At 45.8% G+C, this 24,973-nt stretch overlaps 1 protein-coding gene across 4 annotated transcripts in view; it reads left to right on the top strand.

Annotated features, from left to right (window-relative positions):
* SH3PXD2A (SH3 and PX domains 2A) overlaps nucleotides 1-24,973 on the top strand; it is a 244,194-nt gene that overhangs the window by 34,153 nt on the left and 185,068 nt on the right. For all 4 annotated transcript variants that reach the window (XM_039708749.1, XM_039708750.1, XM_039708747.1 and 1 more), the window contains exon 2: nucleotides 8,234-8,314. In XM_039708749.1, coding sequence (XP_039564683.1) covers nucleotides 8,234-8,314 — 81 coding nt within the window. The remainder of the gene's footprint in view (nucleotides 1-8,233; nucleotides 8,315-24,973) is intronic.

The raw sequence follows: 24,973 nt of genomic DNA, 5'->3' as shown, positions 1-24,973 counted from the left end.
CCTCACTTCCCCATCCAGCACTGGCACTGAGGACTTCCACATCAAGCTGTACTCTTTGGGGGTGATAGTTTTTTTTTCAGAACAACTTCAGATGCAAATCATTCTCTAAAACCAGTTTAGTGAAATTGATGTAATTTCTGTATTCAAAATTGGTCAGTGAAACTTGGAGGGTTTAAAATTCAAGAGTCTGTTTTGTCTGTTGATTGTTTCTTTTTCCAGTTCTCTTTTCTTGAATGGAAATTCTCTTCTTCCACCAGAACATGCTCTTATTTTAGGGTTGTCATGAAACACCAACCACCTGCTGAGGAGAAGGACACAAGCATTGACTTAAAATAGTTTAAAAGTCAGAAGGCATCCAGATTTAGAGGCAGTAAGCTGAAAAATCTTTACCTCCAAGTGCAGCTGTATTATTTTTGTTTGCTTGCCTTGCACAACCTCTTTCAGACCTGGGTAGGGTATTTGAGAAGGCCACGAGGGAGGCAGGTTTCACAGAGAGCCTGTAGGTTCTTGTTTCCATTTTACATTTGTCACTCTAAGATTCTAATGCTCTGTAGGCTTAGATGTTCTGTTTTCTAATAACCTGACAACTCTTAAATGGCAGAAACTGAGTGTTGTGGTTATTCTGCTTCACAAATAGTTCCATCACATGTGGAAAGTAAATGTAGGTGGATTGAAACAGACTGGAAACAGAAATAGGAGTCCTCATTGTGCTCTGCACAGATGCTCCCTCTCCCTCATGCACACGTGTAAATGTGATGGGTGGATGCTGTCCACTTCCTTTGTCTCCTCCCCTTGCAGGGAAGGTGCTCATCTGCTTCCAGAAGCTGGGAATTGGTATGGAGAAGTGAGCAGTCATTACTAGTTCTGTTTCTTTTTCTCTTTCTGTAAGCTGTAGTTGTTGCATATGCTGGAGTTAAGATAGCCTTGACAGGTCTTTGACATGACCCAGGATATCAGTTAAGAACAAACAAAACCCTGCTAATGCAGCACAGATACTGCATGTCTGCAAGAATTAGACACATCATATTCTGCTCACACACCCCCAAGAACGAACTTAAATGAAGTAATCAAACAAGCCTGGCAAGAGGCTCGGAGGTGGTTTGTAACCAAGCTGCAGGGCTCCCAGCTGTTCCAGTTCTGCAGCTCTCTGGTCAAGTTAGTGCCACAAATCATGGCTGCAGATTCCACTTTTTACCGTTTTATGCCTCTCATGGTCATTTGCATGGCCATGCAGAGAAATACAGCAGGGAGATTTTCTGCTGTTGGCTTATTGCTCTGGTTGTGTGGGACAACTTAGCATCTTCTTAGCAGGAAGATTCTGGAAGGCCTGAAGACAGTGTTTAGAAACTCAAGTTGGCAAATGCCAAAAACCTGAGGGGTGAAGTGGAGACTAAATCAGAATTTGATCTGTGGGCTTTAAAACCTCATCAGTGCATGAGAAAAATATGAGAGGCTAAGTACTGACTTACTCTGCCTGTGTAACCACGACGAGCTGGATTTGTCATTCAGACACTGGTCTCTTCTGTGTCTGGCCTGTCCCCCTGGAGCGAGGAAACCAACAAAGTCATCCAGCCAGGTGCCTCCATACTCCAGTGAGTTCCTCTTCCTGTGTTCCAGGGATGTCTGCTGGCTGGCTTGAGGCAGTTGTTTGCTATTCTCATTTGTTTTTTAGTACTGGGATTTGGCAAAGAGAAAGAGATTTCACCCTGGTTACTGCTCCACCAAGAGGAAGATCTGTGTTCGTGGAGGTTGCCGTAGTGGGGTGGTTTTCTAAACTAGAATGGACCCAGTTTGAGTCTTGAGAATACGACTAGATTAGGAGCTGAAAAGGAGTTGTTTTTTATGTACTCACAACAGATTTGGAGTGATATGGCTGAAAAGAGAGACAGCATTAATTCTTTTACACTGTAGCTTAGACGTGAAACAAGATCCACAAAAGAAATGTGGAGAAAGGAAAACTCTAGTATTCCCCCTCCCTGTTTTTTTTTTCTTTCCCCTCACTTGTATGTTTATTTTGACTGTAAATTAGCTTGCAAATTATGACAGAAATTGGAATTGCTATGTCCTGCTTTAGTTGCCTGTGTGGTGGCTGCTCACAGATGAGAACTGGCAAATGCTGGAGCTGTTCAGTTTACTCTCTCCCAGCATACTGGAACTCTGCTTTGCTTCCAAGACTTAGCTACGTGCAGCATTTGTCCATGAGACCCCTGGGTCATTTTGTCTTTTTCTCAGTTACATTTTCCCCATCGGTAATGGAAACATGAGCTGGCTAGAGGGGTGTCTGTGAAACCACATCTGGTGCATGAGAAAGCCAGATGCCCCACACCTGTGTGCAGCCCACGTCACCCCCTCCTTGGGGCTGCTCTGAGCCATCCTGCCCTGGCGGCAGCCACCCTGCAAGGACTTTCCTGTCTGCGGCTCCCTGGGTCTCATATTTCTTCCAAGTCTCATCTCTGTTTCTCAGCTCAGTCTTCAAAATCCTGGAGTGAGAACAGCTCTGGAGTGGGTTTGAAAATAGCTCTTCCTTGGCCGTGGCCCGGCTGAGCTGCGGTACCTTGGGGACTGTCGTGCTGAAAGGTGACCTCACTGCATGGCACCAGTGATGGACCTTCCACTGGCTTGGGGCTGCGGGTCTGACTTCACCTCTGTGGGAATTTCCCAGGTCTCACAGTGCTTTTTAGGGCCTTTTGGACGTTAGTGAACTGGGCAAGAAGCCCATGCTGTGCTCACTGAATCCAGAGTCAGATGTGATCCAAGCCAAGTGAAGGCACAGGTGATGTGTGCATGAGAAGGGTTTACACTCTCTGGGTTTATTCCTGGAGCATTCCCCTCTTCCTGTTGCCACGCTGGTCCTTGTATAGGGCAGAAATTGAGGACATTAGGGCCCCTCATCCTGGGGAAACCCCAGCTGCTGGTGCCAGTGTCTTACAGAGTGGAAGAAGATACCTAAAATCAACCAAACCACATCAGGAAGCTGAACAGCTTTGCTGCTTTGGTCTTGTGGGTACCAAAATTGCTGTCCCTAGGCTGATATCACTTCAAATCTGGATCTGGGCCAGCACCAATTTGTGCTCATCGGCACATCTTTGACGTTAAAAGGTTATGCAAACAGTGAGTTGGTGCAGTGGCTGTTCTCTGGTAATTTAGGGCACAGATGTATGTTGACTTTGCTGCAGATTAAGTTGCTTTAATGCAAACTCTGCCAGGTAAATGAAGCAGCTGAAATTGCTGCAAGCCTTGCAGGAGCTGAGTTGTCTTTGCCTGGAAGTGGAGCAGGGAGCATTCACATGCTGAGCTGTGCTGGTGGAAAGCTTCCAGCTCACAGGCAGTGATTGCATCTGAATACAGGGGAAGAAGGTGTATCTTTCTTTTCCAGCTCAAACCTGATTCATAGGAGGACAAACATCCAACACTTAAACAAGAGTCTTTGAAGAAGCTGGCATTTTCCAGGATAAAAGGGGATATTGTGATGGTGTCTGCACACAAACTGCACCATAGCGTTGTCTTTTGCATTCACAGAACTCTCTTAATAGCTGGTGTTTACTGTAATTACTTATTAGAGGTTAACAACACCCTCTCTAATGTGTGCAGGGATATTTCTGGTTTCTGCTTTTCAATCTTCCCTTTGCCAATAGCTCTTGTATTTGTGTATGTTCTAATCTTGGTCTCGTCAGACAACCAGTTTCAGATATTTGTCTTCCACTCCAGCTCATCTGGCTGTAGACAACAAGACATTAACCTCTAAAAAACAATTGAAAAATAGGTCACATGAGAATAACCTGAATTTGTTACCTCTGGGGTTTGTGCTGGCTAGAACTGGATATTTTTCAGTGAAAACAAGACAGTCAAAGATAAGGTCATGCCCAGTGACGTTAGAGTGGATGTGTTTTGTAATAGGAAGTCATCTCTCCTCATTGCTTGTGTAGGCAGTAAAGGGAGAGCGAGTATTTCAGTTTACAATAAATTTTCTGCTCTATGGTGGCTAAAGAAGTTTCCCAGAGCTAGAATTAAACAATAATAATTAGCAGCCGATAAAATCCCCCTGGCACCTTGTAGGCACACAGTTTGTGGTGATTGTGCATGGGGAGAGCCCCATCCCCAGTGGGCACAGCTGTGAGCAGCAGGTGAGCAGCACTGACAGCAATGACCCATGGAGCGCCCAGGGGCAGTGACCAACACCAAAGGGAGCAGAGGGCACACAGGGGCAGGGCATCAACATGAGGGGATAAAAGGTTGGGCTAAAGAACAAGAAGGGCAGATGCTTGCAGCCTTCAGAAATGGTAAGGTGTTACTCTGTGTGGGTTGAAGCCTTCTGACATTGTATGGTGAAACTCTGTGTATCGTGGCTGTCTCAGCTGTGACATATGCTGGAACAGTAGCCTGCACCTTCTTTCATCAAGCCATGAATATTAAAAACTACTTATCAAGCTCAGTTCCTGATTAATATTCTACAGTCTTTAAAGTTGGCTTCTTGTTTCTCTGAAGAAGGATTTATTTTAAAATACAATAGTACATCAAAAAAAGACTGGACTTGGGAAATTAAAACGTGAACATTCTTAGTTGCTGGAGCACCCAGTGATTGTGCAGTGAGTTGTTTGTCATTTCTACTTCAATTTTCATTCATTGTTATGGACCTTTTGTTAAAGATTTTTAAGGTGAAGCATTTGAATTACATCTGTGTTTTGACTCCTTTATAGTTATAAACATGGCAGATACACAAAGCAAGTCTCTTTGCCTTTAGTAATTAATTACTGTAGTAATTTGGAATCTCAATTACAGTTTAGTTGTGCGTAGGAAAATACTGTACTTACATGAAAGAGCTTGCTCCAAGACATGTAAGGTACTTTGATTTTATCTTCTTTTATCAAGGCAGAATGTGCCAAGGAGGCAGGACTCTCTTGTGGGCAGGACCAGCTGCATGTCAGAGTAGTGGCTTGTGTGGCTTGGTTTTGGGGAGTTGCTGGATGCTACAGAAAGCCTTCCCTTGGCTCTGTTATCTGATATTTCCTGCTGCCTCCTTGTCCTGTTGCATTTGCATGACCCTGGGCTCCCCCAGGACTGCTTTTCTTCCTCTCTCTTGGGACATTGTTGATCACTTTCACAGCAACCCATTTTAAGATCTCAGAAAAAAAAGATGTTGAGGTAAGCTGATGTAATGTTTGCTGCTCATGAAAGGGTTATGCATCTGACCAAGGCAGCAGAAGCAAATAACTCCCAAACTCTAAGGGAGTTCTCTAAACTCTTCCAGATCTCTAAGGGAGAGAAATGTGATATCAAAGGCTTCTGAAACCTCTGGACCTTGCATTTATAATTTGCCATTTTACAAATCTTTTTCAACCAAAGCCCATTATTTTAAATGGTGGCTTTTGGGAAGCAATTTGGGCAAACGAGCAAAAAAGATCAATAGCTGTTTTAGGTTTTGCACCTGTCTCCCACCAAGCAGATTTTGAGCCCACTGGTTTCTCACTTCACACAGCACCAGGTTATGATTAAAGGCTTTTCTTGCTTCTGCTGTAATCTTTCCTTGAAATAGAAGTCAGTGTATCTGCATGCTGCCCCATCCATCACTTACTGAGCTTGAGGAGACCTTAGACTCAACAATATTTAATTGCTGTCCTAAATGTGCAGCAAAATCCTGGCTTGACTGAGGTCAGTGGCAGCTGCATTCCCACAGAGCCTGAATTTCAGATCTGGGAAAGTATCTGCATCATGCAGTGGGGTGCTGATCCTACACCTGTTCCCTGCACCAAATAAATCCAACCTCTTGCCCAGAATATCCTTGTGCACCCAACTCTGCCCCTTCTTGTGTCATGGAGGCGTTGTGCCACTCACTGCACCATCAAACTGGAATCTTCAAGCAGGATTGACTTCTGCCTGGATTAGATTTTGAACAAGCAGACTTGTAGGCTGTTAAAAATTTCAGGAACTCACAGTTTTTTTAGGTTCTGAAGAACAGCACAGAGAAGCCCGAAGTGCCGTGAAATTCAAAGTGCCTGGATGTCTGTGACATATGTGTTTTGTTTCTAGTTTCTGAAGAAAAGATGCATAATGAAAGAAAAATTATAATCTTTATTTACATGTGCAATATGTTTCTCCTCCTGTCTCATCTCCTTTGTGAGAACTCAGGGCCAGAATTACAGTATCTGAAGTTGCTTTTGGAGCCTATTCAGCTCCCATCTGTCAAGATCTGTTTTTAATCCAATGGGTTTTCCATCCAAAAGTAGCTGTTGGATAGAGGATGAGTAGAAATATTTGTGTGTGAATTAGCTCAGAGTGAAGCTACAAACTTTTTTTTTCCCACAACAAACACATGGAAAAATATTCTTCAGTGTAGTGTGGCCGGCCTGAAAATTGGCAACAGCAGCTTCCTTCCCAGGCTCTGACTCCTCTGCCTTGACTTCATGGGTAAGATCTTTAAAGGGGATCTGAAATCTTCAGGCTTATCTCCCCTCCGTGCAGCAGGGCAGTGCTGATGTCACCCCTGTGTATATGGGCATTGCAGGAAGGAGTCAGGTGGTTTGGTTTTCCAGGAGAATTATGAGATGCAGCAGAGCAACCTGGGTTTGCTGAGAGTCAGGCTCTTACTCCCTTTGTCAGCCTTGATGGTCTCTGCCTTGCTGGGAAGAGTGGATATGTTTGATGCAATCATGAGAAAGGCCCCAGACCTCCTTAACAGCCTGTGCTCAGCATCTCCAGTGATTGAATGCCATGAAACTGGGCTGCAGGAGATGGGAGGCAGACTGCCTTGGGGGCTGAATGTGGTTGTAACAAGCAGAGAGGAAAGTATGGCTGCAGGATCTCTGTGGTTTCTGGGAGGATGCCTCTCCGAGTGGGAAAGAAGAGGGGAAAAAAACATCCATTGGTGGTCCTTGGAAAAGTGTTGTTGAGCCCAATATTCAACACCCCTTCAGGGATTTTTATGCAATATTTTTATTGGTAAAAGTACAGAAGCAATTGAATCAGTAGCTTGGAAGATGGTCTGGTGTCTTGGGGGAGATGGAGAAGAGGGTGATGCTTATCCATCCCCTGTTGCTGGAGACAGAGAGCTTCACTTCTGCATCCATGGCAAAAGGGACATCTCCTGCTGCAATGCTGTGGCTGAGGCAGGAGGAATGCTTTCCTGTTCTCTCTGCCAGATCATTATCTCAGTCAATATGTGAAACCTGGGAATTGCTTTAAAGGTCCAGGAGCTGTTCTAGCTATGATTTTCATTATATTGATGTCCGTGGTCAGCCTTGATAGCTCCATCCTGTGTTTGTTGAAGTCTTGTTGTGATCTGTCATCAAGGCAGCAGGACCAGCGTTGTCCTGAGGGCAAGTATATGACAGAGCAGAACCTGGTGTATTTGTAACTTTAAAAAAATATATTTTGGAAGTACCAGTGTCAAAAGGCCACATTTGTCTGTGTGTGTATTTATATGTATATGTACAAGTTTGTGTGTGCGTGCGAATCATTTTTATCATGGCTTCTGGCAAAACGGTGTTTCTGTAAGAGGATTGTTTTGGGGATGGACTAGGGTTGGGCAAGGGAAATCCTGGGCTTGTTCCAGGTTTCTGTAGCTGTTTCCATCAATGCAAGGAAGCAGTGTCGCTCTCACTGTCCAGCCTTACATCCCCTGGTGTGACTCAGCAAGAGCTGTGTGCCGTGGCAGGGTTTGGTTTCTGTCACACGTGTGGGTGTGAGTAAGCAATGGTGTTGCATGGCTGTAATTCCACAGCACCTGGGGAGCTGCGTTTCCTTTGGATTTCCTGTTGAACTGGAGCCACTCCTTGCTTGGGAAGGGTGGCAGCCCCAGCTCCATGCACAAAGACAACCTGGAGTGTGGGGCTGGAGATCAGCATCCCATGAGGAGCTGTTGCTCCAGGGGTGGAACAGCTCACCCAGCTGTGCCTGCAGCTGGCCCTGGGACCCTCCAAAGAGGACAGGAGGCAGGGTGTGCTACCACAGACCAGAAAATGTGGTGTCGTTCAATTAGAGCTTTTATCCTAGGCAGAACAAAGTCAGTGGGAGCTGCTGGTGGGGATGTGTGGGAGAGCACTGAATACTCCCCCAAGACTTCTGTTGGAGGCTGCAACAGGCTTTAATTTAGGCTAGTCCTGCTCCCAGGGCTATATTCCACTGTGAGTGGAACAGCCAGTGAGATCTGAAATTAACCTATGTTGACTGTTCTGCCTTTCCATGTATCCTGTGCTTTCTGGCCCAGGCTGATTTGTGTTTTCTTTTCCCTGAACAGGTCTATATCATCAATGTAACATGGTCTGACCTGACTTCCCAGATCATCTACCGGAGATACAGCAAGTTCTTTGACCTGCAGGTAAGTCTGTCCTGTCTAACATAAAATATTATTTCTACTCATGCTTCTAGTCATGTTTCCAGCTGGGTTAACAGTGCCTTTAAATAAGGCTTTGTTCTTGTTTGGTCTGTTACATGTCATGATCTTGAAACTTTTCAGACTCTGCCCTTGTAGGGTATAAGATAAGTGGGTGGTATGCTCACAGTGAGTAACTTGCACTGTAAAGACATTTAAAGCTGACATTTTCATGAATGGTTCCTATTAAAGAGGGGATCTAATTTTAAATACTTCAGATGCACTTAAAACAGAGAGAGTGCTACATTTTGGGCCCCCAGAAACTACTTACCCAAGAAACTGAAAACAACAGAGCTTTTGGACACTCCCACAGCAGTTCAGTAACAGAGATTGCAGTGGAAACTTTCCAGTCTCTCTTCTTAACCATCTACCTAGCCAGCCAGTGTCCTGGCTCCTGCTGTTTTGTACAGCTCCTTTCCTCTATTCTGTGCCTGTATGTTTAGATTTCATCGAAAGCTTTTTTGCTGGATAGCTGCTGACCAGATTTTGAAACCAGGAATCAGCTGCTTCATTTCTGGTAGCGCTCCCAGGCACCTGCATGGGTTAGGGGGAGATTTGGGGCTGGTGTTCTGTTTGGCAATAATCCAGACCCACTGATATTTTTGTATCTTTGTAGGCAGCAAAACTAATTGCCTGGGGTAAAAGCTGAGGTTTGAGATACTCTTGAACTTTGAGGAAAAAGTTGATTTTTGGACTGGAACTTGTGTTTGGAGCTGGGCTGATGTTACAATACCAAGTGAGTCCTCACAGTCAATATTGAGGATGTACATTGCTGTGTCCTGAAAAGTAACAGTGAGCTTTTTTGTATGATGAATTAGGAAAAAAAGTGTTCTTGTTTGGGTTATCTGAAAGAGCTCTAGTTTCGTCTCTTCTCCTCTTTGTTTCATTTATTGTACTTTCAAACGTGAAGTTTCTAGGCTGTTTTGTAAGCTGCATCTGTTACTATGGTACTCCTGGCCTTTTAGGTGAAATATGACCATTTCTACAGCCAGTCCCACTGCTGTAAGAGAATGTCAGCATCTTCTCTGTGACTGCTGTACCTGCCAAAGATGCACAGCTCTGTAGTCACAAACATTTCTTGTCAGCATGCAAATTGTGGCCAAAACTGTTTCTTTCTTTTTCTCTCTTCTTTCTCTTTTCACCCCAGTTCTGTTTTCATGTATATGTTGTTCTGGGTCTCCCGGCCTTTCCTGGTAGGTTTGAAAAGTTCCCATCAAGTGTGGAGTTATCAATGGGGTTAGTGTGTTGGACAGGAAATGATGTCTCAATCAGGGAGTGAGTCCTGAAAGGTCCCATTGATAAGTGCAAGGGGGCCTAGCCAGTGGAAAACTCCTGCTTGCATGACGCTTCTCCCCCCACGAGAAAATACGACAAGAAAGTAACAAAATTCCCTTCTTTAACCCTTTTCCCTCCCAGGAATCTCTGTCAGGGCCAACACTGCATGAGCAGTGTCAGCCCCCTACAACAGCCTGTAGCTCTTGCAGTGTGAGGTGCAGAGTTACAGAAATTGAGGTCTTCACTTGAGATTTCCACAGTCCTGCCATGTCTCTGTACTGTGTCACTGTGTCCATCTGTGCCTCAGTTTCCCAGCTGTGAGATGGGGAGAAGGCCCTGTGTGCTCAGGCTGCCATGACATGCTTTTAGACTCCCAGAGGTGATAGGTATTTTTTTATTTATCCCCTCCTATTACTCTCTCTGGATTTTTGATTATGCCTGAGCATCTCTTAGGTGAGGCAAAGGAAACTGCTTTGGATCTTGACTAGAAATTTGTGTTTCCAGCTCTAATGAAGCCTGCAAAGAGAGTTGGAAAAGTAAATGAACGCTAAGGGGGAATTTGGGTAACCCTTGCATTTTGGGAAATCTATGGCTTGATGTGCAGAGATTCTTGCTCAAAGAGAAATTAACTCCAGATCTTGGGATGACTTGTGCTTTCCAGATTCTTGCTGGAAGCTTGAACTTCTAACCTAGTACTGGTTGAACATGGGGTTTGCAATCTGATATCATGCATGGTAAGGTGGTCTTAGCATAATCAATCTTCTTTGATAATATCCCTGCTTATCCCCATGGGGCACTTCTAGGAGAGAACCAAGCCAATTATCAGAGAGAACCCAGCCAACTCACGGCCACCACTCATGTCTGAAACAGCTGGAGTCCACAGGTCTCTGCCAGCTCCACTCACCCTGCTGTGTCAACGACAGAGCTGCACTTCAGGGCTTCCAAAGCCTGCACGTGTCTCCTTTGCTCTTGACTGGAAGTGGAGGAACAAGGGCTGACTTGTAATGACTTAATCAGGGCTGCAGTGGCTGCCATTGACAGTGACACTGGATACGACCCATGGGGAAACCCAGGGGGCTGCCCAGGAGCAAGGAGGGAGGAATAGAGATAATTAATTTCACTACTCCATTTTCATGTTTCTTTAAAAAAGAGCCCACCCTTCCCCAAATGGCTGTCTCTGTGGGAAGTGGCTCAGTGGTTTTGAGAGCTGTAGCATTAGTAGAAACTGCATTTTTTAAAATACTTCTTTTCAAATTCTATTAGGCACTGCAGGCGGTAAGAGGCTGCTCTGTCCCAAGGATTCAAATCCAAGGAGAGTTTGGCTGTGCTATTTCAGCATTGCATGTGCTTGAATTGGTAGTCAGGTTGTTTTTCAGTTTAGTAATTGGGCAGTAAGGCTGATCATACCACAGGATTTTTTTTTCCCCACAAAGGTGTAAGAAGTACAGCAAACAGAACCCAAAGCAGCAAGCCAAGTGTCAGCCCTGTGCTGCTTCTGTGAGGGCTGGATATCTGTAAACACAGATTTTCAATTAAATTAGGGTATTGCTGCATCATTTAATTGTGCAACCAATCACATCTGCTCCTGAGCATGGGTCAAATGATGGCAGCAGAATACATGTGAGTGCCAATGTTTCAGCAAATAGGATTGAAAAGATTGAATTAACTCTGCAAAGATGAAAGCATTACTGTAAATTGCTTGTCAAATCCAATTATCTGTTGTCTTTCACCCTGGGGAGACATTTGCACCTGAGCACCATGTGGGGTCAAAGCTACCTCCTGTAATATTTTGAATTTAGTTTCCTTGCCCTTGTCTACAGTGCAGAATGGAGGAGCATGAGGAGAGTGATGTGAACATCACCTGTCAGTAGTGCTGACCCTTGTGACAGGCTGGTGGCTCACTGGGACACGCTCCCTGGATGCTGTTTGAGGTCTTCCATCATCATTGATGGATTTGCTGGGGGTGGTTGCAGAATCCTGTCCTGAGGGGACAGTTCAGTAATGTTGCTGTAGTCCCCAAAGGAGCTGAGAAAGGACACTTCTTTATTGGAGTAGCAGGGATAACTCCTGGCACTTCCACTGTGCAGTAAAAGACATCTACAGATATAAGGCCCGTGTTTTTCTTGCTGGAAAGTCTTTTGGAGCCTGTTAGCAGAATGGGATTTGCAGCGAGTGCATGCATAAATAATTGCCCAAAGCATCAGGTGGAGAAGTGTGGATACGCAGACACCTCTCACCCTCCCAGTGGCCATGCTGGGCTGGAAAACAGCCACCAAGTTTGCAGCTGGCAAGCAGGAAGGATGTGTCTTTCCCTTCTCCCCATATCACCCTTGCAGTTGCCCAGTACCCCCTTGGGCTGTTATGACCCCAGCTGTGTGCTGGCCCCACTGCTAAGAACCCCCCTCCCTTACAATGTGAGCAGGGAAAAAGGGACCAAGGATCTGTGCCTGGTCTCTCAGCTTCAATCACCAGTGGTCATCTGCTGCATTTTATCCAGTGACTGCGGGTGCTCTCCTCTGATTCCATGCCTGTGCCACTCAGTGCCTCAGTCAGAGCGTGAACAGGGCCAGACCCTCTGTTCCGTGAGGATGGCTGGTCTCTGTGTGCAGAGCTGGGGGAGGATCCTTTCTCACAGCAGGTGTAATGCAGCTTTCTCCAAGGCGAAACACAGCAGCTGGATTTAGCAGCATGCCACCATCCCACGTTGTGTGTTTGGCTGTGCAGGAGCTGAGCAGCATCCCCGGAGCCGCGGCAGGAATGCTCGGCAGGCAGATCTCAGCCTCCCCACACAATGACACACACAGGCGGCTTGGCTGCAAGGAGATGTCTGAAATGTCACAATATTGAAAAGGCAAATAAACAAGGCTCTGTTCAAGCACTGCCTCTTTGTATCAGCAAAATATTATCTGCCCAATGTGGTTTGCTGATATAAGCAGGTTTTCTTCAAAGCAATGCAGAAAGAGGAACTCACTAGCAGCCAATTAGAACATTAAAAAAGTAAAACTATCAAGAATTTTATTAGGAAGAGGAAAGACCTGTAAGTTGTTTTCATCCAGATGATAAAATATCAAGAGCTTCATTTGTTATTTCTTGGGTCATCCTGATTGTTTATAGTGTTATAATGGAGTAACGGAGCACTGGAGATGACATTAAACAAAAATGGTAATATCAAAACCAGTCATTGCAGTCTGTATCTCTGTTTTTCTTACTCAGACTGGAGTTCATGTAAACGCTGCTGCTATCAATCATTCTCCTGTTGCACTATTCTGTAACAACACCCCTTTCCCCCTTACCCTAAGTTGTATCAAATGTAATGTCCACTCTCATTCCCAGTTTGGTTGTAACTGTGCCACGTGCCTGAGAACCCTGGGTTTCACTGGGTCACTAGGATTTGAAACAGGACCTGGTGGCTTTGGCATGCAGGCTTTCTGGGACAGAGCAAGGGGAATTCTGTGATTATGATGGAATTGTGTATGTTCACTCCAGTAGTTAATCTGGGTTAATTGCCCAAGTGGAGACCTACAGCCCTAATTCTGGTGGTCCAGTGCAGTCAAGCTCAGTACTGATTGTTTTTGTAGGGCCTCTGATATTTCAGGTTGTTTGTGCTTCTAGCTCTGCAGGAGCAGTGAATGGACAAGTTCAAGCATGCACTAAGTTTAGCAGTGGTGAAGGGTGTAGGTAAGAATGCAATGGGGCAAGTGTTCTCCTGTGTTTGCAACTGCTGGCTCCTAACCCTCAACCCACCAGGCCTCTTTAGCAGGGTGAGCAGTCTCCCACTGGTCTTCCCAGCCATCCAGAGCAGCAGGGTCACTCTGCAATGGGTGACCCTCTCTTCTGTAGGTGCCACCCTGTGTGGAGCTCCTGCTGGCACTGTGGGAAGGGAAGGGAGGGAGGGAAGGAGGGCTGCTGCTGCTGCGGCTCCATGCGAGATGCAGCTTGCCCCTTGCAGCGTGGGAGGTGTGTGCTGCAAGGATTCCCAGCCTCTGACGAGCTCAGGGAGTGTTTCTGTCTGCATCTGAGGGTGCCCAAGGAAACAGGCAGGAAAGCTGGGGTGGAACAGGGCAGGGGTGAAACAGCATGGCAGACGTTGCTGCATGAGGCTGTGGTGCAAGTGCACAGTGAAATTGGTGTTTGTCCTGCTGGGCTCTGCATGTACCTCCCTCTGCTCTGGGCTGTGCTGGCCTTGGCCAGCATGGTCAGGGTTGCAAGGATCACATTTCCCCTGTTCCCATTCCCTTGGTGTTCAGCATCCTGGCCCTACTGTAGATGTTGAGAGCTGCTGTGAAATCCTTCTCCAGACCAGGAGCCTGGCTCCATATCTGACCCATCAGGTTCAGACCCATTGCTTGGCTTCAGGGACATCCCTGATAATCTTGGAAATGTGGGGATGGAGTTACTGCAACAGCTGGGTTAAACAGGGTTTAAACTGTAAACAGCTTCCTTAAGAGCATTATTGAAACTGAAACAAGACTGGGAAAATTCAGAGGAAATCTGAACATGGGTTTGTCAACACGTCTGTTCCCAAAGGTCAGTGCTGGCTCCTTGGGGAGAAATGGCACATCCTTTCTTCTGAGTAAACACAGGCCACTTGTTTGCTGCTGTTATCCCAGACAGTGCATGGAGAAACTTGCAGTGCAAGGTTTGCAGGGGATGCAGAAAACCAGATTTCCAGGAGGAGTCCTGCATTGTCTGTGCACTGTCTGTGCCTCCTGTGCTTTGGCAGCTGTGCTGGAGCTCCTGGTGCAGCCACACTTGCAACACTTGGCTTCAGTCAGAGAGACCCCTCAATGCCTGCTCTCCCTCAATGCCAGCAGCAAGCTTGTTACAGGCCTTCCCAGGAGAACTGACATACCCCCGGGAAAAAATTAATAGCTGACATGGTTATTGAGCTGAGAATGGTTGTCTCCATTGATTTAAAAGCTATCTAAATACCATTTGTCGTTCTAACCCTCAATGCTTTAGGATACCAGTTTGCTTGGGGCAGTATCTTTGTGTTCAATGAATAAATAGAATTGTTTATAATTCTAATTTCCATCATTATTTAAATGTTTGCCTGGCAAAACAATCTGTTCAGCTTCCAGTATTTGTTTTTAAAGAGACTTTACACGTCAGACAAAGATGAGGGCCATGATGAGGAAATGGCAAAGTGCCTGCCATCCTACAATAGAGGTGCATTGAATGACCATGGCAGAGAACCCACAGCTGAGAAGGTGGCCCAGCCTATGGGAACCCTCCCGTTTGTACTTCTTCACTTGGGTTCTGTTGGAGCATAAAGCTGACATTGAATATTGCTCCTAATCTGCAGCATGGGAATATTTGCTGCAGCTACAGGGAAATATTTGCTGTTCAGCACAAGTCCACCTCTCTGGCCAGGACATGGGTAACCTTAGAAAGTGAGGTGGTGGCTTAGCCACCTCCTCAGGGTGTGACAGCAGCAAGACAGCAGATGTGATGCCCATGCCACTCTGTCTCGGTGGTCTGGGCTCTATATGTAGCTAGGCAAATGAGTTTTGTTTGTTTGGGTTTTTTTAAGAAATATTGGGAGGTTGTTGACATGTTAGCTGTGTCCTTTTAACTGTATGTGGTCTGCCTCTAGCAGGCACTGAAAACAGTGAAATCGGTCAAAAGTGTTATTTTCTGGAATTATTCCCTTGCTTTCTAGAATTTTGGTTTATATAAATTTATATAAGTTGTCCTTCCATCCCCCACTTATCACTGGTTTGGAGCCTGTGAGGATGTTGGAGGACCTGTGTTGTGGTAAGGGCTCTCCTGGATACAGCCACAGAGAGGAAAAGCAACAAGTTCTTCTGAATGAACTGAATTGACTTGTATCAGCTGTGGAGAACTCCTTTTCATAGCTGTTGGTTGCTTTACATGTTAAAAATCCAATGTATCAGGAGCATGAGTCCCTGCAAGGCTGTGGTGCTAATGGAAATCTAAAAACATGCCTGAAATTGCCAAAAATTCTGAACCATGGTGGAAGGCTTTGGTATGGGGCCCAGACATGCTGGTTTTGTGTCTGGACAATATCTCATACAAGGGATTATGAAGAATGATGATAAAAACTGGGCTGAAAGCCTTTCTTCATCAGAGTGCATAAAGGCTCAGTGTATACCTCCATCCCCATTATTTTTGTGTTAGAAGCTCTTCTCATAGATCTCCACAGCAGGATTTTAAGCTCAGCCTTGGGAGCAGCCCACTTGTTTGTTACCCTTGTTCCAGGTTTTGTTTGCTGGAACAATAACACACAGGAGAGTGGTCTGGCTGTGGGACCAGCCCCAGCCAAAGCTACAGCTCTGGGCCTCACACAGGCAGCAAATTCTCCAAGTGCCACTTAATTAGCATATTTCCTCTTACCAGAGATCAAGAACAACCTTTTAATATTTTTTTTTTCTGGGACATCTGTGTGAAAATCAAATTCCTTGGCAGGATTTTTCCATGGCCTTTTTTTCACTGAAGCACCCAAGCCCCGAAAGTTCGGGCATGACAATTCCAGCCCCTGCACTATGTTGTCGCTCTCCCCTAATCGTACTCAGCTTTCAATTATTTATACTGCCGGAAAATTGCATGGAGTTCACACCCCCAGCCCTGAAACACAATTCTGCTTTTGTGCAGGGAATACAATCCTTCACTTTCATTAAGTGTGTGGAGACCAAGATGAGAAGTGCCTGTTGTGTTCGCATCCCTTGGCTCGCGATGAGAGGAGCTGGTTGTTTTTGCAAACGTCCTAAATAGCCCTGGAAGGGTTATGGGGAGTTTATTTACATTATTGCATTTAAGTGCAAATAGAAAATTGCCCAGCCATAATGGAAAGTTTATGCAGGGCTCTGTCAGGGCTCTTTTCCATGTCACCTCACCCCTCCCGGCTTTCTGCTCTGACAGGCTCAGATGTGGGAAGGCCCTGTCTGGAAGGACCAGTAGCTCTTGGTCCTGTCCCACCATGCTCTGCTTACAGGACACAGAAAAGCATCAGCTGGCATCTCTTCCACTGTGGACTGTGTACAGGCCTGCCTGCCATAGGGAAGGCTCCTGATCAGGCTCACCCCAGACTGATTTATGAGCACTGGAGCACTGGATGCTATTTGCTTCTTCCCCACAGCATCTGAATGACTGATCTTCTCACCATCAATGTATGGAGCATGAAGTCGGGAGTTGGTTTGCCTCCTGTTCCCTTCCTGCTTGCCTCGAATCACAGCATGGTTCTCTTTTTCTGCAACCAGAGCAGTTTCCTGTCTTGTGCAAATGCAAGTATTCCCACTGCAGAACTGCCTTTTGCAATTTCCACTTCCCTCCCTTCAGGGGAAGCATTGAAGTGGAGTGGTTGGGGCAGTAAAACCCACAGAGCTGAGAACACACATGGTGAAGTCACGCAAAAAGCAGGAACAGTGATGCTCTGGGGAAGCACAGCCTTTGTGCACACTCCTTCCTGGGTGCCCTGATTGAACAGCATTCAGCCAAGATGAGGGTTTTTTTTCTCCATCTTTTGCTTTTTCATTTGAAAGGAGAGTTCTGGTCTGTCAGATCTGTGCTGAATACTTACAGCACATCAGATCCTTTGGCACTGACCTGGCTGGCAGCCTGCTGAGTCCACACCTGCCATTGAGCATCGACCCATACAAGTGGCCATAACTAAAGTTTTTTAAGCTATCCCATCTGGGACCCTCTGAGGGAGCACAGGCAGCAGAGCAGGGAGTTGCAGTCAGGTGAGGAGGTTTGCACTTCAACAGGTTGCTGACAAGTTCTTGATGGCAGGAGCTATGAATGAGCTCACAAAGGACTAAGCAGAGACTTGGAAAAGCATCACAGTATGTTTAAGATAATTTGTGTAATTCTGTAGTACAAGCAGAGCTCTCTATTAAAGCCACTCTTGAGGCATCAGTGTTGATGGAGGGATGCCTCTGATTCACCAGGTCAGTGAAGGGCAGATCCTAATCGATTTATGGTGCTTTTGCAAACAGAGGTAACATCAGAGCCATGTGTCTGGGTCTTGATGCATTTGTTTTTTAAAGGGTGTGTTAAGAAAACCAGTGGGACTTGCTGAGCTGCTCTCTTCAGCCAGGTGTTTTGAGAGAGGTGAAGGACAAACCACAAAAACATTGTGAAAGAGAGGGGAAAATGGCAAATGGGAAGAGATTAAAAAGCAAACCAGGAAAGGACTAAGTAAAATGATAATAGGGAAAAAAATTATTTCAAAGGGCTAGGTTGAATTTAATAATCAAAGTTTTCTCTTAGAAGGGAATACACCTTACCCACCTGGACCGAAAAATTATTTCACAGACCTTTCCTTTTATCTGGCTAAATTCTGGCTTTTGACAGCCCAATGAGTTGGAATGTTGTGGCCTCTCTATTGTCTGGGAATGTTTGACATCCAAGTGCAGGCTTTTCCTGGTCACTACAGTGATGTGCTGCTTGAACAAAACTGGCATGTGTCTTCCTGGTGAAGAAAGTACATTGTGGGGTGGCACATGCTGAACACCTGTGTCCTTGTACCAAGTCCAGGTTGTCTGGTAGTTTTCTGGTGTGTTGGTAACTGCTGGTGCAGCTTTGCAAAAGCCTCTGCTGCCTTGTGCAACACTCATTGTGTTAATGTGCTGAGGGTTAGAGGGTGCTGGTTGCTTGCATGTAAGGGTAGGATTAGCATTTGGTGCTTCAGGAGGTGAGAGATTAATTTGCCATTGGATTCTAGGAATAAGGTAGGTGGAGCAAGTGATGTGCTCCATGGAGGTGGTCCCTGCCTATCCTTGGGTAAAGGGAAAAGTTGGCAAAGCGTGCTTCCAAGGTAGACAGGAGTCCTACCAAGTTTCAGGTTGGTTCTGGGTGTGGGAGAGCCCTGGATTATCCAGCTGAGCAGGGGTGTGCTGTGAGCTGCAGAAGCACTAGGGCTGTCAGTTCCTGCCTGTTGTTGTTAGGAAACCTCATGCTGAATCCTGTTCCACTCTTAGGTCAAAATATATTTCATTTCCTTAATGTGGAAATGTTTTTTGTGTAATCAGGAGCTTGGAGTCTGTGGTGTGGAAGAAGGAGGGGGGAACTTCTGGTGTGGCAGGAAGGTTATCTGGAAATATCCACTCATAAAATGGGGGCTATAATCAGCCCTCCTGGAGAAAGTTTATTCATTAATATTTGTGAAATGCTTTGAAGTCTCTGGTTTGGAGTGTTTTTAACAGAGCCAAATGTTAGCTGTATTACAGTAGCTAAGCCAGACCGTAATGACCACGTTCCCTCTCCTCCCCCTGAGCCCCCAGCCATTTCTGACATGGTTTGGTGAAGAAGTGAAACATCAGCAGAGTGACCAAACAGAAGTTAAGTGCTCAGCAGAAATATAAATAGTGATTTTCATTCTTTGGATTATGTCCTGGTTCTATGGAGTCTTGTGGTCGGAAATGGAATTTGTAGAAGGAGTGAGGAATTTATTTCTAAGCTTGTACCATGTTATCCCAGTTGGTAACTGGTTTAGGGTCTCCCTGAGTTAGGATGCACTGGTGGTCTTTGGGTGATTGCAGTTGTCCTGTGCTGTGTCCACGGAAAATCACCTGGGTGAGACTGGCATGCTGGGATGGGAGGGAGATGTGGCTGTTGGTGGAGGGCATGGTGAACAGGGCAAAGACTTCACTGGGGCAAAACAAGGGAGCCCCAGAGCAGGATGCAGGAAGAGCTGGTTTGATGGGCTGCTCAGCTCTGGCTGCCCCTAAATACACCTTGCTCCACACCTGTCCATTTCTTAACAGCACTGTGTCTGCCCTGTCAAACAGAATAGCATTTGCCTTTTGTTTTGCTTGATTTCTGGTCTCAGGAGGAGAAACTTGGTGATGGCATTGGTGGTAGCAAGGATCTTTCTTTTCAATATGAAGGAGAACTGGGGGGGATTCAGTCCATGCTGTGTCCCTGGTGCACCTTGTGGATGAGATTGCAGCACAGAGGCAGCAGGTAAATGGATGTGCCAGGAGTCACGGGTAAGAACACATCCCAAAGAGTGAGTTACTCTTACAAAATTTTTCTCTGGCTTTGCAGGTATTTGCTTTGGGTGGCAACTAGGAGTATCTCATTAGCATGACCTGGTGTGTCATGTGTTCAGACACAGCCCATAGCTCTCCTGGCCAGCTCTGACACTCTGGCTTGTGATGCATCCGTTCCCTAGCCTCACCCAGGGCTAGGCTGGGATGGCTTCCTGCCTCAGGGACTGCATTGCTAATCTTTGCTTGAAGATTTGAGGTGCCCAGACATGCCTTGGTATGGGGGAGGCTGCTCTGCATTGTTGTGATGGTTCTCAGCTGGGTGAGAAAGGAGATGTCTCCAGCCCAGAGGCAGAGCACGCTCTGTTGTGTGCTAGCAGGGATGCTGGGAAGGTGGCTTGGCTAAACAGAGGCATCAGTACCTCACTCAGAGCCCTGATGTTTCTAGAGATCTGTCATCCTTCGAAAGCACCCTCTGATCATGGAGCTCACAGCCAAAGACTGACCCAGCCCTCGCCTCTAATCTCATCTTTCCTCCAGGAGTCCGGTCCCTGGAAAGATGCAGCTCTCCAAGAAGACATTCCAGGGGGGTTTAATCACTGCACACGCTCCAGCCCTGCTGCACTTGTGGTCTAAGCACCTGCTATTTCATTTAATTAGCAACAAATGGGAGGCGTGGGTTGGGAGAGGAGAGAGCAGCACCCTGGTGAAGTATTTGCTGCGATGTAATGTATTTTATTTTGGGTCTGGAATGGAGGCCATGAGGAACATTTTCCAGAGGGCTCCATAAACCACCTCTGTTCACAGGGTGATTATTTGAGGAGAGAGGGGAGTGTGGATTTAAATCAGTGCTGCTAATTTCTGCAAACAGCCACATTATTTTTAATTCATACTCCAGACTCCCTCCACCCATGGCTTGATGTTGGGAGCTGTGAATTTTCCACGTCATTACAAAGTCCCTCTATAAAAAAGAGCCCTTTAAATATATTTTAAAAAACTGATTTCAAATACACCAGACTCAGATAAGTCAATATTCAGAAGGGAAACTCTTTCCTTCCCTCATAGTGGCCTGCTCATTTATTTGTATTTCAGTAGCACATACCAACTCTGAGCAGAGCTACATCTGTCTGGTGTTAGGGGCTAGAAAAAGCACAAGAAGCTGCAAGATAAGTTGAAAGATAAAACGCCTTTGTTCACCGTGATTAGTTGAGTTTGGGAGCTCTCTGTTGAAATCAGGGTGTTATGTTGCCAGCAGTATTTTACTAATGTAAGGAAGGGAGATGGGGACAACTGGGAAGGCAGACTTTGACACTGAACCACTTGGGCTGGACAGTGGCAGCATCCTGCTTTGGGAGATCAGCAGCTACAGCTCTGTGCAGGGAAGATTACAGTCACAGCTTCCAGCCCACCAGCACTCCATGGGGGTGGCAAGTTTATACTTCTACTGGTGCAAACTGTAATTCCTAGTCTAAAGACACAAAATATATATTGGCCTTTTGTCTGATTTTCTTCAGGCAGTGAAAGCACCATAAGAGCTGCAAGGCAGGATACTCTAATTTTTCCCTGCACTGACTAAAGCAGGAGAGTTGGGTTTTAGAGGTTTTTCCTTTGGATTCTACGTTCTGAAAGAGTTCATCTCCCGTGGTTTTGAGAGGATAAGTTAACATGTGGCTGTCAGGTATCCAGATGCAACAGTGGCTGTGGTCATGTCAAGAACTCTGATCATTTTGTTCTCATATGGAGTTTTAAATTCAGTTCTGAGTATTGGGTTCTGCTCCAAGAACAGTAAAAATTCACAGAAAATGCTTGTCTTCAGAGATTGTCATTATTCTTGAAATAGAGAAACTCTTGCTGTATGTCCATGCTACAGGCCTTCATTATTAGTACAGAATATTCCAGTTGGAAGGGACATAAAATTACCATATAGTCCAGCTGCCTGGGCACTTCTGGGCTGACTAAAAATTAAAGCAAGGTAAGGGTATTGTCTAAATGCCTCTTAAGTCCTGTGAGGCTTAGGGCATCAACCACTCCTCTAGGTAGCCAGTTCCAGCGTTTGACCACCCTCTCAGTAAAGAATAAGCCAGTTTGTAGGTACTTCTTAACTACATAATCATTGTATGCTCACTGCTATCGGTGGGTAACCATAATGGCTCCTGGAGACTTCCCAGCTGGAGAGGCAGGTGTAAGAGAGGCTTTCTTAGGAAGGGAATTCAGTTGTGCCTGAAAATTCAGTGATATCATGAAAAAAACCTCATGTTTACATGAATGTCAAAGCATTAAATAGTGGCCTCTGCATCCTAGAAATCATTGATTTTGTAGAAATTGGCTCTTTCTCTTGCTTTTTGGAGTAGTTATATGGTTGGGGGTTTTTTTCTGTTTGTAGGCACACAAAGCACCTGCACATGTCCCAGAACTGTCATATTCCTGCAAGTCAGCATTATACTCGGAATCAATAATTCTCCAGCAGTATCTCTTCCTCATCTCAGTTTTTCCTTCTTTCTCCATGTTCCTATCTAATGATATAAATAGGTTCTTTCTGCATGGATCAAATATGGAAGCAATACCTCAAGGGACTCATTCAGAGTCAGGATATGAAGTCTGGAGTTCTTTTTCTACCTCTGACATTTGAGAGATGCTTTTAAGTAGATGAGATTCTATTACAGTGTCAGCCCATCTGTTAGCAGAATTGGTGTTTGAATCCTATTCCTTTGCTCAGTTTTAACAGAAAGACAAGTGAAGCTGTCTGGCAGTTTACCTTGCTGCATGTCTCAGTGTGGTTAGGAAGGGAAATCTGTTTTTGTTTTCAAGTCCCTATTGTACTTGCAGTGCTTAATGCTGTTCAGTCCCACATTCAGGCAAGGGGATCTCCTGCCCAAGCTGCTCTTGCAGTTTCTCCTGTAATGGAGAACATCCCCTTTGCCTCCCCTTTCCCCTGCTGGCAGTTGCTTTCGAAACATGAGCATCTTCCTCTGGCTTCAAACCCTTCTCCAGGTTGATACTGATCTGCTGGGTTCAAAGCAGGGGTGGGATTTCAAAGCCTCCTTGCCATGTTGAATCTGCAGTGTGACGCTCAGGCTGTGTTGAAAGCCTGAGTTTTGAGGAACATTTAATCACATCTCTGCACCTGTTAGGGTGGAAAAAATTTCTTCTGAGTTTTGTTTCTGTTGTTCTTCAGCCACTCTCGGGTTTTCCTTCGTTCTTGGCCAGCACAATGTTGTCTGGCATCTGACCTCGTGCAGAGACATGCACCAGTCCCAGATGAAGGGCTAGAAACAATTGTCTGCACCTGGCTCAGCAAAATAGTTATTTGTGTGTGTGTGTCTGGTAGTGTAATTTATTTGGTCAGTTACTTGAGCCAAAGGAAGCCCTAATTAAGCAAATAACTTTGCATCTGGGTTGCTGGCAAACAGTGTTCTCTGTGCTGGCCATGGGAGTGTAGATGATGCCCTCCCAAGCCTTTTCTGGCCATGTTTGATGACAAAGGGAGGTTGGCAGTAGCTGTGCTTTCATGAAGCTGGTGTCTTGTTTTCTGATGGAAAATGGGCTATTCTGTGCTCTGATATTTTTCTTACTCTCAGCAGGGTGCATATGTGGAACTCAATTTTTGAAGTTTCTTGTGCCTGGTAGAAAGCAGTTGATGTGTCATTCCTCTTCCCACCTCCTCCTCACTTCACTTCTTTCTTGGTAGCTTTTCCTTTTATTTGTTCAATTGAATTTCTAGTGCTGGGTTCTGCAGATGGCAGCTCTCTAGACCTGATTCCTTACAGCCGTAATGCTGAGGTGCTAAAGATAGGTAACCCTATGGTGGACACAAGGATCATGTGGGCTTTCAAAACCAGAAGCCAGGTCTCACAGGGCAGTGCCATCAGACAGCTTGACTGCTGCTCATAGGGGAATTACAGGCCTGGATGTGGCTTGAATCTCTTTGATGCAAGTTAGTGTCTTCCTGGATACTGTCTGTGACAAAATATCTTAATGTAATTTCAGGAGGAGTCTGTGAAATGTTAATTTTCTACCTGAGCCAGGGGCTAGGGCAGAAGAGAGCTGTGTGGTACCTGCACCTTGTTGGCTAGGCTTGGACTTTTCAACACATTTTTGAGGATGTTTCCACAGTCTGGACATTTTTCTGATGTTCCTTTATTGTGGCTTTTTGTGATGGAGAAGAGAGAATAGACAAGTGCAAATCCACAGGGAGGATGAGAAATAGTCGTGGATGCCTGCACAGTGCCCAGCAGGGCACAAATGACTGTCGTGCTTGTTTGCCCTGCCTGTCTGCCCCATCCAGCTTCAAAAGCTGGTCACAAGATGTAGAAAGGCATGAAGTCTGCATCATCGCTGCTGGATGTCCTGGATGGTCATCAGCCTGCCCATCCAGCTAGTTTGTAGGTCACCTTCTTCCTCATAGAAATCTTTGGGAAGGAGATGCTGGATGTGATGATGAGTTGTTGTGGCTACCATTTCCTGTCCTGTGGCTTGCTTTTCTCAGCACCCTTTTGTTGCATCACCCAAGCACATCTCACATCAGTGTGCACCCTTCAGCAGGCCACCATGGTTTGCATGTGTGGCCAGGCAGGCTGGAGAACATTTGTGTTTTTGTTTTATGACTGAGTACATGCCTAGCTGAGTACAAACTGTTCCTGGTGCTGCACTCTCCTTGTGCTGCTGGAAGAGCATCTGCCAGAGGAGAGCAGGCATAAATGCTCACTGACAAGCTGGACATGTACCCAACTGCCTATGAGCCCATGGCTGCTGGTGCTCAGCCCACATGGCCCTGTGGCCACCTTTGGCCTAAAACTTAAAACTCTGCTGCTGCCCTGACAGGGGTGGGCACAACAGCTCTGGCTTTCAAGGCAGCACTGTGCTGCCTGTGGTGGCTAACAATGTGCTGGGTGCCTCTTGCACCTGGTACTGCTGACCATGCTTCACCCTCAGGTCCTGCAAATGCCACCAGGCAGGGATATAGGCAGGAAAACTCCTGTGGAAGGACAGAGCTGGAAGGAGCCTCTCTCTTCCTGGATGCAAGCATCTGCCTGCATGTGTTCTTTCTGCCTCACAACTTGTAGCTGTTGTCTCATCTGCAAGTTTGGAAAAGTCACAGCCCTGACAGTATTTCTTGACAAGGTGCCTGTGCCACTTAAAAGCTACTGAGATAAAAAAAGACCAAAATAACCCCTAACACTGTCAAAGACCTCCATCGATGCTTTTCATACTCTGCCAAACATTACATGTGATTAGTTGGTATGACACAGAGAGTAGCATCTGGTCCACAAGGAATGAGTCCAGAGATGAATGATTTTTATCTGAATGGAAATCCCAGGGCAGGGCTTGAGCATGCAGAGCGTAACACGGAGGCCCTGTAAACACTTGGAGTGCCCAC

This window comes from Passer montanus, unplaced genomic scaffold (assembly GCF_014805655.1).
Source record: "Passer montanus isolate IOZ18808 unplaced genomic scaffold, ASM1480565v1 scaffold21, whole genome shotgun sequence".
In the NCBI taxonomy this organism is placed as follows: domain Eukaryota; kingdom Metazoa; phylum Chordata; class Aves; order Passeriformes; family Passeridae; genus Passer; species Passer montanus.
This window is presented reverse-complemented; position numbering and strand designations above follow the sequence as displayed.